This window comes from Meleagris gallopavo, chromosome 1 (genome assembly GCF_000146605.3).
Source record: "Meleagris gallopavo isolate NT-WF06-2002-E0010 breed Aviagen turkey brand Nicholas breeding stock chromosome 1, Turkey_5.1, whole genome shotgun sequence".
NCBI classification, from domain to species: domain Eukaryota; kingdom Metazoa; phylum Chordata; class Aves; order Galliformes; family Phasianidae; genus Meleagris; species Meleagris gallopavo.
The window spans coordinates 619193-634621 of record NC_015011.2 but is presented as its reverse complement, the minus strand read 5'-3'; the positions used below and the strand labels follow the sequence as shown (position 1 = coordinate 634621).

The 15429-nt window shown below is 48.1% G+C and overlaps 1 protein-coding gene across 3 annotated transcripts in view; it reads right to left on the bottom strand.

The window, feature by feature from the left end:
- PPP6R2 (protein phosphatase 6 regulatory subunit 2) overlaps positions 1–15429 on the bottom strand; it is a 71571-nt gene that overhangs the window by 20740 nt on the left and 35402 nt on the right. For all 3 annotated transcript variants that reach the window (XM_010728788.3, XM_010728906.2, XM_010728840.3), the window contains exons 5-12: positions 14861–14998; positions 8903–8968; positions 8375–8487; positions 5609–5722; positions 4458–4584; positions 3015–3167; positions 2560–2763; positions 1078–1142 (exon numbers count right to left, since the gene is read on the bottom strand). In XM_010728788.3, the coding sequence (XP_010727090.1) occupies positions 1078–1142; positions 2560–2763; positions 3015–3167; positions 4458–4584; positions 5609–5722; positions 8375–8487; positions 8903–8968; positions 14861–14998 (980 nt within the window). The remainder of the gene's footprint in view (positions 1–1077; positions 1143–2559; positions 2764–3014; positions 3168–4457; positions 4585–5608; positions 5723–8374; positions 8488–8902; positions 8969–14860; positions 14999–15429) is intronic.

Below are 15429 nucleotides of genomic sequence, written 5' to 3'. Positions count from 1 at the left end.
TGCTATGTCTCCAGCTTAAAGCAAAGCCTTCCTTCCTAGCTGCTCACACAGCAGGGAACACTTCCATTTCCCCATGGATGCTAACGAGATGGGAATTCATTTTGAGCTGCTGCAATGCGCTCACTGAAGTAACAGACTCACAGAATGGCTTGGAAGGGACCTCAAGGATCACGAAGCTCCAACCTCCCTGCCACAGGCAGAGAACTGTAACATTTGAATCCACAGTTTGGTGAGGGTGTGTGGCCCTGCAGAACCATCCAGTGTTGGCCCTGTACATCCCTGTCCTGGGACAAGGCAGGGAAGCAAGGCAGCAGGACTGAACCTGCAGTGCAGGCAGAGGAGCACTGATGGGTCTGGACTTTGATTTCACATAGAATCACACAGAATGGTTTGGGTTGGAAGGGAACGCAAGGATCATGGAGATCCAACACTCCCTAAAGAGGCAGGGCCACCAATCTCCACATTTCAGAGCAGTCCAGGCTGCCCAGGGCCCCATCCAACCTGGCCTTGAACACCTCCAGGGATGGACGGGGCATCCACAGCCTCTCTGGGCAGCTGGTCCAGCACCTCACCACTCTCACAGCAAACAACTTCTCCCTGACATCCAACCTCAATCTTCCTTCCTTCAACTTCAAACCACTTCCCCTTTGTCCTGCTGTTATCTCCCCTTTCCAAGAGCTGACTCCCAAGTCCTGTCCCTGCTCTGAGATCTGTGTGCAACAGCCAGAGCTGAAGGAAGAGCAAAGCTGTAACAGCAATAAGGGTACGTAACTGCAGCAAGGCTCAGCCCTCCAACCTGCACCCCAAATTCAGAGTGTAGAACTATTCAAATGAAATTAACACCTGGAAATGAGTTTCTAGAGTCAAGCCACGGCCTTTTGAATGCAGACCTGTGGTTTCACACGCCAAGCCAGCAGACAGCAGCAATCTCCTTTTCCTCCCTATAAACTGCTGCTTCCTATTCGTGCTGATGAGGAAACTGCACTGACTTTAAATAACTGAAGTAATATCTTGTGGGAATATTCAATTCCTGCAGCCTTAGAACATGGCACTCTGAGCCCCAAACTCTTTACTTACTGTATTTTGTCGTTTGCTTCCCAGGCATCCAGTATCCTTTGCACTAAGCAGCACTTCTGGAACAACTGGGAAAAAAAAAAAAGAGACAGGAGTTCAGAAGTTTGCCACAGAAAGACTCAATGCCTTCAGAAATCTGTACTGAACTGTAGTGACTTCTGTCCACTCCTTCACTGTGACGGAGTAAGAACTTAAAGTTCAGCACTTATCTTCCTCAAGAGCTCAAGTTTCTTCTTTCTCCCTGTTTCTTATGCAGAGGATCCAAAGAAAACAGCAAAACCTACCAACAGCTTCAGTCTGTTATGGGCTTCACAACAGCAGCAATGAAGAACACTGCTGTCATTTCACAAATATAACAAGTTTTCATCATTAGGACCACATGAGAGAAGCTAAAATGTGGTCAGCTAGTTGCAGTTATCATCATTTTCTTGTGTGGGCCAATTTTACATGTAGCTTTATTAAAATGATGGAGCAAAAAAGGGATTCAGAGCCCATTACATGACATAGATCGTGTGTTTATTTTGTAATTGGATGCTAGAATGCATTCAGAAAAGTAAATGCAGTTCCCACCAGAACTGACAGAACTAATGATATCTAAACACTTGTAAATGAATTCTGTGCTCTTGGACAGTTTGTCACATCATCTCCTTCTTAATGCAAGTTCAGACTGCATCAACCAGGCTGCACTTGGGCTGGAGGAATCCAGGTATTTCTACAGGCTGGGAGGAGCAGTCCTTGAGAGCAGCCTTGCAGAGAAGGACCTGGGGGTCCTGGTAGGTGGAAAACTGAACAGGAGCCAGCAGTGTGATCTTACAGCTCAAAAAGCAAGTGGTGTCCTGGGCTCCATCAGCAGAGGGGTGGCCAGCAGGGACAGGGAGAGGATTGTCCCTCTCTGCTCTGCCCTGGTGAGGCCCCATCTGCAGCACTGCGTCCAGGTGTGGGGCCTCCAGTACAAGAAAGACAGGGAGCTGTTGGAGAGGGTCCAGAGGAGCCACAAAGATGAGCAGAGGGCTGCAGCACCTCCCTACAAAGCCAGGCTGAGGGAGCTGGGCTTGTTCAGCCTGGAGAAGAGAAGGCTGTGGGGTGAGCTCATATCAGCCTTCCAGGACCTAAAGGGAGCCTACAGACAGGACAGGACTTGGGAGTCAACTCTTGGAAAGGGGAGATAACAGCAGGAGAAGGGGAAAATGGTTTGAAGTTGAGGGAGGGCAGATTGAGGTTGGATGTCAGGGAGAAGTTCTTTGCTCAGAGAGAGTGGTGAGGTGCTGGACCAGCTGCCCAGAGAGGCTGTGGATGCCCCGTCCATCCCTGGAGGTGTTCAAGGCCAGGTTGGATGGGGCCCTGGGCAGCCTGGGCTGCTCTGAAATGTGGAGGTTGGTGGCCCTGCATGTGGTTGGGTGGTTGGAGCTTCATGATTCTTGAGGTCCCTTCCAACCCGGGCCATTCTGTGGTTCTGAAATTCCCTGGTGATGTGACATGACTCACATGTGTAACCATGATATTCTCTGTGTTGTTTTCTGGAGTCTCTTGGTTCTCCGTGGTCATGTTTCCATTCAGCACCTCTTCTCTGCTTTCTGGGTCATTGGCAGTAGTTCTTCCCTCTTGCACAGAGTGTGAGAGAATAGCTGCTATGGACAATTCCACTTGGAAATGCAAAAAGTTATTCCACGTGTATTTAAAAAATAAGTCCTGGAACAAAATGAGAAAGAAAAAAAAGTTACTCTGGATGCATCTTCCCAACTTTTGGCAATCAAATGATGTCAGAACACTGCCCCATTAACTGCTTGGTCATTTTTCTTTATCATAATAGGGACGTAACGTGACCAGCACACTTGACACAAACCACTCTGTGCCCAACAGATGAAAAGGAAAGCAAAAACACTCTCAGCCTGAAGCCATTCCCCCCCTCACCCCTCGCAGTGCCGCGCTGTGTTACTCACAAGTAATAAATCCATGGTACTGAGTCTGCATAGTTCCTGATTAATACTGGGAGTGTTTGTGTGGAGCAGAGCAGCAATCAGGCGAGATCCGTGAAGACGAGCGTTGCCCAGCGGCTCCTCCAGGACACCAATTGTAGTCAGGATTGCTGTTTTCTATCAGAGAAAAGGAGATGGAGAACATCAGTGAAGGTCAACGCTTCCCCCAGTGCAGATGCACAACTGTTTGACTAAATAGAACGGCCTTACATAAATACTCTCTGCAGGCCAACCTATGGCATCTTCCCACTCGGCAGTGCCCTGGGAGCACTGTGAGGTCTGAACTTCTCAAACTGAAGAGATGAAAACGCCCACTGACTCCAGGTTCCCTCCTCTGTGCCCCCTCACCACTTCCACCAAAGCCATCAGCCACATCTCTCTGCTTTTGGCTTCACTTGGATGCACTGTTGCGTCCAAATCCCACTGCCTACTTCATAGAATCAAAGAATGGCTTGAGTTGGAAGGGACCTCAAGGATCATCAAGCTCCAGCCTCCCTGCCTCATACAGGGCCACCAACCTCCACATTTCAGAGCAGCACATGCTGCCCAGGGCCCCATCCAACCTGGCCTTGAACACCTCCAGGGATGGACGGGGCATCCACAGCCTCTCTGGGCAGCTGGTCCAGCACCTCACCACTCTCTCTGAGCAAAGAACTTCTCCCTGACATCCAACCTCAATCTGCCCTCCCTCAACTTCAAACCATTTCCCCTTGTCCTGCTGTTATCTCCCCTTCCCAAGAGCTGACTCCCCTCCTGTCTGTAGGCTCCCTTTAGGTCCTGGAAGGCTGTAATGAGCTCACCCCACAGCCTCCTCTTCTCCAGGCTGAACAAGCCCAGCTCCCTCAGCCTGGCTTTGTAGGGAGGTGCTGCAGCCCTCTGCTCATCTCTGTGGCTCCTCTGGACCCTCTCCAACAGCTCCCTGTCTTTCTTGTACTGGAGGCCCCACACCTGGACGCAGTGCTGCAGATGGGGCCTCACCAGGGCAGAGCAGAGAGGGGACAATCCCCTCCCTGTCCCTGCTGGCCACCCCTCTGCTGATGGAGCTCAGGACACCATTTGCTCTCCAAGCTGTAAGATCACACTGCTGGCTCCAGTTCAGTTTTCCACCTACCAGGACCCCCAGGTCCTTCTCTGCAAGGCTGCTCTCAAGGACTGCTCCTCCCAGCCTGTAGAAATGCTTGGATTCCTCCAGTCCAAGTGCAAAACCCCGCACTTTGCTTGAACTTCCTAAGAACTCGAATTACAAACCTGAAGCATGAATCCTTCTTGAAAAGATTTAAGGTAGAGTTTGCCTGGCCAGCACGTGGTGCTTTCAGAAAACACCCACTAAGCCCATGAGTGAGGATGAGGAAAGCCCCACGTCCAGCCAGCAGCTTTTTGCTCCTGAGGAAGGCTGAGCCACGTTACCTTGGGAGGGCTGAGCAGCAGCTGGTGGAAATCTTTTAGCCTCGGTTCAATGCCATGTAAGATGCTGCTATTGACAGTGTAAGACCTTTCAAATCCCTGAGTGTATGAGTCCATCAGTCCTTCCACCCTGTAACAAAGAAAACACAGTCAGGGTTTGACCAAACCTTAAAAAGGTCTCCACTCACACTGCCCGTGTTGGTTATTTTCTCTTGAAAATTAACTCTGAATGTGAAAAATAACTGACAGCCACTGAAGGTAAGTGCATAATCATATCATTAAGTTATTTGCAAGATGATATTCACATAATCAAAATTGTGAATGAGATGAGTGGGAAGGCAGAAGGGAAGCTGTCTGCAGGGCTGACAAAGACAAATTGCTGCAGTGCTTTCCGGGTTCTCAAACTTCATAGATATTCAAAGAATAAATTGTGCCAGGGAGTGTTTATAAACACGTGTTAAAAATGGTAACAAGTGCTCCAGAAGTGTCCTAAAGGATACTAACCAAGCAGTTAGGCTCACATCTCTGCTGCTCAGCAGGACACTGACTATCAGCAGTCCCTTCCAACAGCACAGCCTCATGTTGGAATAAGAGAAATGCTTTCATTCCAGTGAGTCACCAACAGCCTACATGGCACCCCTGCGTCTGGAACTCTTAAACCCTCAGAGATGCAAGGCACAAGGCACAGAGGATGCAGCATCTCAGCTTTTCAGCCTTAACCAAGGGTGGTGAGGCATTGGAACAGGTTTCCCAAGGAGGCTGTGGATGCCCCAGCCCTGCAGGCATTCAAGACCAGGCTGGATGTGGCTCTCGGCAGCCTGGGCTGCTGGTTGGTGACCCTGCACACAGCAGAGGGTTGGAACTGATGATCATTGTGGTCCTTTTCAACCCAGGCCATTCTATGATTCTATGAACCGTGCATGACTGCCTAACAACTTGTCAGCTCAGTGCCATCTCCTGTCTGTTTCTCCCTCTGTTAACTCTTCCTAATCTTCCATCACCTCCTTCACTCTTCCTTATTTCCTCCTTTTTAAAAAAGTGAGATTCTCAGCATCTCCCTTCCTCCCCACACCTCTCCTTTGCTCTATCCTTAATTAAAACTAGATTTGAATTGCTAAAATTGTTCTGGTCAGGATTGAAGCACGCTGACTTACCCAGAGCGCCTGGTTTCCAGCAATGTTAGCAGAACCTGTGTTCCATTCACTATGCAATTTTCAGTCTGCTCTCCATCAAACATATTCTTCAGGAGTTGCTCCACACATTCCTGCCTGTTGGTCAGCACAGATTTACACTATTAGTAACATTCAGCAGCTGCTTTAATCACAAAAATACCCACTTCTGAGCTTTCTTGAACTGAAGTTTGCACTTAGTAAAGACAGAAATGGCTTTACACGAGGCTTAGGAACTTGCTTCCTCACCACTAAGGCAAGAGCTCCTTATAGACACTGAGACTCCAACCTGAAACACGGTATCAACAAGGCAAAACTCTTGTTATACATTGGAAGACAATCCAAATATTAACTTAGTTTGTTTAATTTATGAAAGATAGTATGAAGCTATGAGCTCATAGTCTAAAATTATCCACCAGAATCCCAGCAGAAAGGCAAAATGCACTGGAAACTGACCTGTGTCATCTGCCACTGGCACAGTGGGATCCAGGACCCAGCAGCAGAGGCCAACAGAAGCAAACTGTAAATAATTTGCTTATCTTTATTAGTCTTAGCTTCCACTAACTTGAAATATTCAAAGCCATTCACCGTCTCTTTGAGCCTTTAAAGCAGGGTAAGATGCCTTCCAAACCTTGAGAGTGCCAAGGGAAGGTGGGGGAACCCCAAGCATGGTACTGACAAATGCTGGAGTCACAAGGAAATGACAACAGTGGACTTTTCTGGCTTTTAAACATGATTCTGACACTCAAAGACCAGCCTAAATTACAAACATGGAGTAAGAGCCCACTTTTCTCTCTGCTATCTGCTACATTCTATAAGTTAAAGACAGGAGGAGTGTTTGACTTTGGCCACGGCTCCTGGTGGCCTTAAGTGATGGTTAATTTACCATTCGTAGATGGAAAAGGTCACTGGTAATGCTTGGAAAAACTCCCTGGGAAAAGGCATGAGCCACGTGACAGCTGGGGATCATCAGCAGAGACGCGTGGTGCAAAAAGTCACTTCTGCTCAGAATGTTTTTCCTTTGAAATAACGGAGCGGCGTAACGACTTTCAGAAAGGTTCTTTGAAAGTGCAAAACCATTTTTCTTCATCTCGTGGAAATGCAGGTGGTGAATGAAAACGTGACAGCAACAAAGAAAACCACAGAAGAGGGCGACTGGGAGAGAGAGGGAGGGAGGTGAAGCAGCTGCTGAAGATGCTCTGGGTGCACTACGACCCAAACCTCCATCTGTAGCAACCCCTGTGCAGCCCAGATGGAGTTCTACCCCAGAAGCTCTCACCATGGGCAGCAGTGTCCTGCCCCAAGCACAGCTCTGCGTCTCTCTGCTGAGCCACTGAGAGAGGAGGAGGTTCAGATGAGAAAGGAGAAGATCCAGAGTGAGTGCACAGAGTACAGACCTAGGCTGTCTGTGAGCAACCCAGCAGAGAAAGGCTCAGCCCACAGCTGAAGGGCTCTGGGGTCATTCAGTCCTCATGAGGTTCAGTCCCTGATGGGGTTCAGACCCTGACGAGGGTTTCCAGGACTTGAAATATGCAATTGTGGTGATGGATGGAGCTCAATCCAGTGGTCACAAGTGGTGCTCCCCAGGCATTAGTACTGGCCCTGTTTAATATCTTCACTGATGATCTGGATGAGGGGGTTGAGATGAGCCAGCTCGTGCCACAAGCACAGTGGGGGTGGGCTGGGGTTGATCTTGATGATCTCAGAGCTCTTTTCCAACCTTAATGGCTCCATGATTCTATGATTCTATCTACACCAACAATCCAAATCACCACTCTGGGACAACAGATTAGGCCTGCTTCATTTCTGCAGGCTCAATCAAGGAAATGAAGCATTTAAGAGCAGCTCCTTGCAGAGGCAGGCTTGTATTTCTGCACCTCACACACCAACTCAGCCCTTTGTGCACAGAACTGAGCTCCAGATCAGGAGAAGCAGACAGCAACGTCGCAGAAATGAGGAAAGCTCTGGGCCAACAAGACTTACAAAGCAGAATTTTTCAGCCCTACTTACAGGTGCTGTCTCATTCCCTTCAAGTCTTCTGTTTCACCTCGTTCCTATCAACATACCTTTAGGTCTAAAGGAACCTCGTTTGAGGTCATGTTTATGTTCATCTTTTCATCAGCCCACCATCACCAGCAGTTTCCAAATGATGGAACACACTGGATTCCACTCCTGTGATCACTGCACTGACCCATTACCTTCATGTAATTTACACGAAACGACGTGCAAACTTGCCACAACAGCTTACAAACCAAAACAACTTTTCTGCTTTTTCCTGTCAGGAAGGCCTCAAAAGAGATGACATCTCTACTCACAAACTCATCAATCAGTTTACCAATCAGAAGCCAGGAAATGATAAAGCCAATTATGCACCTTCGTGTCAAATCACACACGGCACTAACGAAGAAACACAGGAATGCTAAGAGCTGCTGCCTTTGTGGGTTTTCCCTCAGCTCCCACCAAATTCACTGTGAGATCTCAGCACACCCACTGACACTGATTGCTTTTGTCTTCAGCTGTGTGCTTCACAGATCATCAAGCCCAAGCTGTGCTCAGGCAGAGCTACAACCCCAGCCATCTCAGCAGAGGTGGCCAAATGACACCCCAGCTTAGAAGCAACATTTAATGCTTGGGATAAGTGTCAGCAGTTAAGCAAGGGCTCGTGGCTACTTCCCACAGGGCTGTGCTCCCACACAGCTGGCAGGAAATGACAGCAGCTGGTTTAGCAACGATCCCCTGAGCAGTACTTACGATTCCAGTGCGGTGAGAAGTGGATCAGGCTCAGGTATATCCTGCAGCTGATTGCTCTGGTCTCTGCTCAATCTTATGATGTCACACAGGGTCTGGGAAGCATTTGATTGCCTCTGTAAATGAGAGGGAGCACATGGCAGCGTTAGCTTCTCAATTTGCCTCATTCTGGCCATCAGAGAAACTAATGTCACTGTACGAGTGCTACCACGGCTCTGAATTATTCATCTGCTAAATGTAACACTTAATTATTAGAAGCATTAATAGATTTCAAAACCTAAGAGAGGATCTTCCTGAACACAACAGTTAAGTTCAGTCAAAGATTCCATAAAGTGAGGACTGTATTTTATAAAGTGAGGACTGTATTTCAACTTTCTGACCGAGTGCATTAACTTGGGACTTTCAAACACAGTATTTCACCTCTCCTTCTCACTGCTTCCTGCACAAAGAGAACTAAATGATTTGATAAAGCCCTTTACCTTGCAGGACCCACTGCCCACAAACACAAAACACAAGTCTTGCCATACTCACATCCTCATCCTGGCTCGAATGGATCAGCTCCACAAGTCTCTGAATAATTCTTGCTTCGTTAAGCCACTGGAGGGAAAGGAAGGGAAAAGAAAATCGTTGTTTGGTATTGCAGCATTCAAAACAAGAGGATCCTTGAGAAGGTTGGCATAACACAGAGTCCTTTCCTTTTATTTCAGAATCAAAGGCGTGGACAACACCTATAGGCACAGGTCACAGAATCACGCAATCATAGGCTGGTCTGGCTTGGAAGGGACTTTAAAAACCTTTTTGTTCCAAAGCCCCTGTCAGATAGAGATGTCTTTTAGTTACCATCAGAACCCACACCCTGCCAATGGAACTAAAAGCCTAAATACCTTTGGAAAATATGATCAGTCATGAAACAGATCAGCCATAAATGCTATCTCATCTGAAGCAGCACGAGTGTAACTATCAGCATGCTCTTCTGCTGCCACTTCCTACCTTTACAGCCACTGTTGCTTACACCAAACAGCTCCAACTCTGCCCACGCTGTTATTGCAGCTCATCTCCTTGCCCCATCCCACACCACAGACTTCCTCCTATTAACTCAAGCCATCACTTCACCCCAATTCCCTGACCACTTGCAAACAAAGCACACCGCCTGCAAGGAACACCTTCCAGTTTCCCTCTTCCCAGCTCCACCTCCAAGCTCAGCTCCTCGGTCCATCTTCAGCCCAGTTCCTAATGGCCTTCACCCCAGGCAACATCAATCACACCAATCACTCACATCCTCCAAGCTAATGCACTCTTAGTTGCTTTGGAAATGACTGACCAAACCGTAATTAGAAAGAAAATAACTTTGGAGGTTTCTGCAATGATATTATCTTCCATCAGTCTTCAGATGAGTCACGGAGGAAGGCAACAGCCTCCCCACTTTCATAAGAAAGCTCTGTGCATCTCCTCTTCGACACTATTTTTTATTACCTGGTCACAAAACTTCAACCATCACAGAACTACAGAACAACTTCAGCTGGAAAAGGCCCTCGAGATGAAATCCAGCTAACAAAAGCCCATCCAGTGGAGCTGATCCCTGCCGTGCCTCCGTGTGTTGCCTTACCATCTCCATTGCACTGACAAGGCACCTGTCCATTCCCCATTTACTCGCTTGGCCTACAAGCATCCCTTCTCATCTCCACGTGCTTGGATACGCTCACTGAAACCCTTCTTCCATATCCTAAGCCTCAATCTCCCCACGACAGCTAAAATAGCTCTCAACTGGCAACTCACCAAAGCAGTGTCAGCGAGGTTAATGAGAATCTCACTTCTAACTTAAAACAACAACAACAACAACAAAAAAGCACAATAAAACCTGACCAGCAATGCCTCCAACAGTCCCTCTAACAATGAGACCTGCTCACCCCTGTGCTAAGTCTGCATGCTTTGCTTTCATCACCACTTACACAACCCAGATTTTGACTGCAATCCCTCTGTATTCCCACAACAGAAACACACTGCATGACTTTGATAATGAAAACTTACATTTCTTTTTCCTGCAGGTTTCCTTTCTTCGTGCACTGCCCTCTGTAGATATGGCACAGTGGTATTTCAGCCTCTTTTTACTGCATGCAGAATCCCTGCCACACCAATCTCTGCTATCAGAGGAATTTTTACCCCCTTACAAGTTCTGAAGTCCCGGGGTTGGCTGTAATGGGGGGCAGGCAGGGATGGGGGGCTTGGAGGCAGTGTTAGAAACTGCAGGGACTCCCAGATCAGGGCAGCCAGAGTGGTGATGGATGTGCAGGAGTGCTGAGAAGACAATGTTATGAATTTAAGCAGGTTTTTTTTTTTGCAGTGTGGAAAAGCTCAGTGCTCCCCAGACCATCATTTTGCATGGAAGAAGGGAGAGTCAGGCACTGCACAGGAATTAGAGGATGGAGATTTCCATCCTGGAAGCTGGCATCGGAGGAATGAACTTCTCCACCTCCACAGTGATATTACCACACTAAAAAGAATCAACCCTGGGGAGCAGTACTGCTAAAGCTCTTCATTGAAGATATAGAAAAAGACCTTAGCAAGTTCAGGAACATACAATTGTAGAATCACAGAATGGTTTGGGTTTGAAGAGACCTTTGAGATTGTGGAATTCCAACTCCCTGCTATGGGAAGGGACACCTTCCAGCAAACCAGGTTGCCCAAAGCCCCACAGTACCAACTTGGGGGCAGAAGCAGACATGCAGGAGGGGAGAGCCATCACCCAGAGTAACCAGAGAAGCTGGAAGAAACCTCAGGAAGATCAACAGAGGTAAAATGCACCAAGGATGGAATAACCCCGACAGCAGGAGTGAGGGTCAGGAATTGCTTGGGCTGCTCTGGGAGGTGCCAGGATGGGACAAGAGCCCCAAGATGTCCAAGGGAAATTCCAACTTGATGCTAGGGAAAGAAATCTCCACAAAACGTGGTGAAACAGCGGATGAGTGCCTGGATATGTCTCTCCTCTCAGAGATATTGCAGACTCACTTGGACAAGGCCATGAGCAATCTGCTCTGGTGGGACCTGCTCAGAGGTGGGAGTGGACACACAGGGACCATCCAACCTGCACTGTGCTGTGAGTGAACTCTGCAGGCCAATGCTGAAAGAAGTCCACTGTATCAGGACTTCAACAGCACTCCTTCTTCTAAAACCTGCTGGAAATATACCTAATAACAGCATGACTTTGGCTTGGGTATCCCTCACGAGTCACAGCAGTAACAACAGAGAAAAGCAGGGCAGCACACAGCAGCATTTTTTGTGTGCTACCATCACCGCCCAAATCAATCCCTGATGGAAAGGCTGCACGATGCTCCAGATGCAAGAGGTGAGAAGATGGGTACAAAACCATGGAAGTCCCTCAGCTGGGAGAGCTGCAGTGCCTGGCTGCTCCTCAGCACTGCCCAGAGAGAAGGAACACACGGGGGACCAGCAGATTTCTCATCACATCCTATCCACTGCCATGGAAACCTGACAGCTGTGTGCACCAGGTGAAGCCTGTCCTTCGGACCCCAACTGGGGAAGACAGACAAATTCTCCTCTGCGAAGGTCATAAAGCTGTGCTTCATACTTTAGCAAAGAGGAGGACATGAAGGGTGTCAGAGACCTGGAATTACTGGATCTGCTTCCCATCAATTCCAAATATATGCCACCAGTATCAGATGTGGAAGCCTCTTCTTGGGACCAGGTCTGCTTGCATTTTTCCAGGTGAGACTACACTAATAACACACAGATGGAGGACAGACTCCTCTGATGCCACTTATCTGTCCCAGTATTTAAAATGCTTCAGGAATCAATCTATATTTAAGTCTTCCTCCTACCTAAGAAACAAATTATTTCTTTCTTTCACAAATCTGGAGACGTTCCAGGATCAAATGATGGTGATCAGAGAAAATACGCATCTGCGAGCACAAGGCTTCATCTGAGGATACTGGCAGGTAAGTGCCTGAAAGACCAGCCATTGGAAGGAGCTCTTCAGAGGTTTCTGACAAAGACTCTTCCAAATATTTCCAGTTGTGAAGGTCCAGACCTGGGGAGCAGACAGGTCTGTGAAGATGCAATGCAGACAACAGATCACTTACAGTGCACTTACCCTGAACCTGGAGGCTCCCTCACACAGTGGTGCTTCTCAAACTGAGAAGTCTGCAGGAACAGCACATCCTGGCAAGGCTTCCTCCTGTTGGCACAGCTCTCCCTAACAACAAAACCAGATCTATGCCAACCAAGCACTTTTCTATCAGGTGTGGAACAGAAGGAAGCTGATACAGAATTGTCATTTTGCCCTCAGATACAGATGAGGGAAGAGAAAGTGAATCATCACCCCAGATGCTCTAAGAAGGTATGAGATGGCACTGCCAACCTTTTCCCTGCTGCTGCTCATCCACTTGTCTTCTGCTCCCTTGCAACTCCCTTACTACGGTATGAGGCTGTGCAAAAATGAAAACCAAGAAAACAAAGCAACCAACCAAGGAAGAGATCTGGCTGCAAACAATCCTGGCAAAAAAACACAAGAAAGAGAGAGGTGTTCTCTGCTGGATCTATTCCCAGCTCCGTGTCACCCTGAAGCCACAAGAAGACTTCAGCTGGCAAAGGTTCAAGAAGAGCTGGATGGGCAGAACACGCATGAAGGGACAGAGGAAGGAAAAACTGCCTCTTTTTGTGGCACTGCCAACCAGAAGTGCTCGTGGGATTGCTGGCCCAGCTCCACTCGGCTCTGGAAGCCAAACGTTTCTACTAAAGACAGAGAAAATCTCCACCCTGGCCAACATTGTGCAGAAAGGAGCAGCTCAGAAAACTTCCAGTACGCATCTTGGAGGGTTCACCCAGCAGAATACAAAGCACAGAGCCACCAGCACTGCCCAACCATCCCAGAATCTCTGAAATTGAGGGCAGGGAATGACAGACCCGTATGCAATCACCAGGGAGTCTCTGATTTGCTAAGATGACAACGTGAACATTAAATCCACAGTGAGATGCTGTGAGACTTGCTACACAGAGCAGCATTCGGTTGAGTTTGGGCTGTTAGGGGTCTATCTTTGTAAACCTGATGTTCTAAAACACAACGAGCAGTTTGACAACCCAAGTGAAGCACAGGGAAAGCTTTCATCAGCACTGGAGCACTGGCTGGAAAAGTGTTTTCACACCCACCTGATGTACCCTCAAGAGCAACACTTCCTAATGGGTAACAGAAAACACCTCTCAAACTTTTCTTGGACGAAATTTCCAGCTTCTAAGTCACACAAATAGGCGGTAAAGGCATTTTGTTGAACAGATGGTTCTCACAGTCCACTTGGGAAGCAGCTGGAACATAACCTGGAGATCCTGGTGTAACATCAGAGCTCCACAAACCTGAAAGCTCCAGATGTGCAATTCTGAATTTCAGTATTGCTGTGTGACTTTCTGCCCTTCTCAAGTCTCTGAGCCATCAAATTTTAACTTCTCCAGGACAATACTCACATTATGACCATTTGGGAAAAAATCCAGCAGCATCTCCAGCACCATACGGTATCTTTAATTTGTTTTCTTGCTCTTTTTTGACTGTGTGAAACCTTTCACAGGTGGAATTCAGGTAACAGGAAGGGTTAAAACATACGTGGCTGCTCATGGATGGTTGTTATTTGGAAGCCTGGATGTTTGGAGGTTTCCCAGATGAAAGCCATCCATCCATCCACAAAAATGCTGCTGAGTTAAAACGTTACTTTAAGATCAGAAGGAGAAATAATCGCATTATCCCGGTAATTGTTACGCTTTGCTACTGCAAGGCTGTTGTGCAGCTCTGCAAAGCACACTGCTAAGCTCTGATGTGCTCAGTGCTCTGGACACAGAAGGCTTGGGCAGCAAAGCTTGCCAAACATACAAAGCCTGCTGTGGGCTTCAGAGACACGGTACAGATTTCCACACAGTGCAATGCTCCCCTGGTGCAGTGCCAAGGAGCCAAAGCTGGCTGCACTCCTCCTCCAGCCCTACAAAGCTGCTCACAACACAGGGGACGAGGCAGCCTCACCCAGGGAGACAAACCTGCCCTACCTGTACAACACACAGCGCCTCGGTGAGGTACTTCATAAGGGAGCATGTTGGAGAGGAGGGGGGAGGAGATATCACCTCCAAAAGTCACACACGCTCTTGAGAAGAGCGGAGAATTAAACCAATCACTGCCCCAAATGATTGGTCTGAAATTCAGAACACTGGGAAAGATTACAAATTTCCTTTGTGAAAGCTCTACAGCAAAAGCAGCTGAAGTAAACAGTGGTTGCTATATGGAAAAAGGAGCTGAAATCCTTTCCTGCTGGGGGCTCATCCTGCTGGGCAAGCCTTGGGCAGGCTGCAGGGCCAACACACCCAGCACACCGACCCTAGCATCCAGTAAAGCAGCTCTCAGAAGAGCAGATCCAACTGACAAACGGAATGACATCCCTTCAACAAACAAACAACCCCGATCCCAATGTGGAAAAGAAAAAAGCAGCACGTTCTCACGTTCAGCACTTCCTGCCGTAGCGTCGCGGGCTCCACGCAGCTGATCAGACGAAGCAGGAGGTCCATCATGGCTGATGTGTCTATATGCTTTAGCACCAGGCTAATAAATTTGTCTTTTTTCCTTAGAAATGCGATCACCTGAAAACAGAAACGTCATCATCAGCTGCTACAGCAACAAAGAGATGTGACAGCGCCACGTTTCCTATGCTCCATGTTCTGGGCTCAACCAGCAGGTTGAGAGTCCCCTCAGAGGGCACCTGGGACAGCATTCCTGCTTCAAGGTAGTATGAAATAAAATCTTTTTAGCTCTCCTTTTTTTCCTGTGACACAAACAGCACAAGTGAGTGAGTCTGCACAGAATCAAAGAATGGCTTGGGTCGGAAGGGACCTCAAGGATCGTGAAGATCCAACACTCCCTAAAGAGGCAGGGCCACCAACCTCCACATTTCACAGCAGCCCAGGCTGCCCAGGGCCCCATCCAACCTGGCCTTGAACACCTCCAGGGATGGACGGGGCATCCACAGCCGCTCTGGGCAGCTGGTCCAGCACCTCACCACTCTCTCTGAGCA